This window comes from Pundamilia nyererei, unplaced genomic scaffold (genome assembly GCF_000239375.1).
Source record: "Pundamilia nyererei isolate P.nyererei 1_Seehausen unplaced genomic scaffold, PunNye1.0 scaffold00105, whole genome shotgun sequence".
NCBI lineage: Eukaryota > Metazoa > Chordata > Actinopteri > Cichliformes > Cichlidae > Pundamilia > Pundamilia nyererei.
Window position 1 is genome coordinate 55,036 of NW_005187506.1, and position 1,434 is coordinate 56,469.

General features: G+C 51.6%; 1 protein-coding gene across 1 annotated transcript in view; it reads left to right on the forward strand.

The window, feature by feature from the left end:
- ppp1r15b (protein phosphatase 1, regulatory subunit 15B) overlaps positions 1–1,086 on the forward strand; it is a 6,268-nt gene extending 5,182 nt beyond the window's left edge. The window contains exon 2 of the mRNA XM_005740874.2: positions 143–1,086. Within this exon, the coding sequence (XP_005740931.1) occupies positions 143–403 (261 nt within the window). The 3' untranslated portion in view covers positions 404–1,086. The remainder of the gene's footprint in view (positions 1–142) is intronic.
- The last annotated feature ends 348 nt before the right edge of the window (positions 1,087–1,434 follow it).

Genomic DNA, 1,434 nt, shown 5'->3' on the forward strand with positions numbered 1-1,434 from the left:
GATTGGGTTTCCGGTACGGATCGGGTAGTGACAGAGTCGTTTGAAAGCTGATTTGTTCCTGGAAGTTTCAGTGACCTGATGACCTTTGACCTTTCTTTGTATTACCGAGCTGATGTCGTTTTCTCCCTCTCTTTTCCGTCAGGTTCGTTTCTGTGACGATGTGGAGGAATTCTTTGCCAGCTGTGGGGATGAGGAGGAGGAGGATCGGCGGGGCCCGTGGGAGGAACTTGCCCGAGATCGCTGCCGCTTCCTGCGGCGCTGCCAGGAGGTGGAAGAGAGCATCGCTTACTGCCTTCAGCCGCAGCACCGCCGGCGCGTGTACGAACAGCTTGCCGCGATTAGGCATGCTCCTCAGGGTGTTTTTCTGGCAGCGGGCCCGAGGCAGAGTCCAGCTCTACTGTGAGGAAGAACGCCGCTGGGTTCTTCAGTGTTTCTGAGCTCCGAGCCTAATCATCATCAGCTTCCTGCTTCCTACCACAAACCCATGAGCACCACAAAAGAAGAGAGGTCCAGACGCTCCATGTCTGGAAACGCTGTCAGTGTTAATGTGCAGAGCTGTGAGGGTGAGGATGATGAAGGCTCCCGCCTCTGATTAACCAATAAAAAGTCCCCGTCTGCAGCAGCTGGGCATCCAGCTGTTTCCAGTGTTTTCACTCTGAAACCAAAGAAGAGTTTGTGTGTGTTTGTGTGTGAGCGAGTTCACCTGTCGCATGGGCAAACCTCCCCCAGACTCACTGATAATCAATACTGAGTTTTCCTGATCACTGTGTATTAACCCTGCGTGTCCAGCCGGAGGCGCTCTTGCTCCCTCTCCTTGTAATTCAGACTGGACAGAAACAGCTGACACGTCAGAGCCGAGGCCCCGCCCTTCAGAGCTTCAGTGGTCAGAAAGATTGACGCTGTGGCAGATGTTCCAGATGTTTCTGTGACTGACAATGAGGAAGAGCGCTGCCTGAACTGTTTGGCGTCATTTTAGCGAGAGAAGCATTTTATTTTTCTAACGGCGTGTTTGCCAAGGACTCGTGCCCATTGATCGTCTCACAGACTAAATATCAATCTAAATAAATCCAATATTTAATGATTGCACACGGCCTCCTGTCATTCTCCTCACACCTGCACACACCTGCCCAGCTGTCAGCTGCGGTACCACTGGCAGCCTCCAGGTGGTGGTAACAACAAGCTTCCTGATTCGTGTTCAGGGTGGATTCTGTTAGAAAATGTCACACAGGTCTACGGACCAATCAGCTCCCAGGTGTCTTCCTCACACCAATCGCAGGCAATGGAAACCATTTAAACTTAGTTGTGTGGTTGCTGGGTGTCGTGATCTGTCTGTAGGCCTGTGTGGCTGACCTTTAAATCACCCTCAGGGACAGGTCGCAGGTATTTATTAGTGATACTGAGACATTGGTCTGACACAGAGTACACAGCATCAGT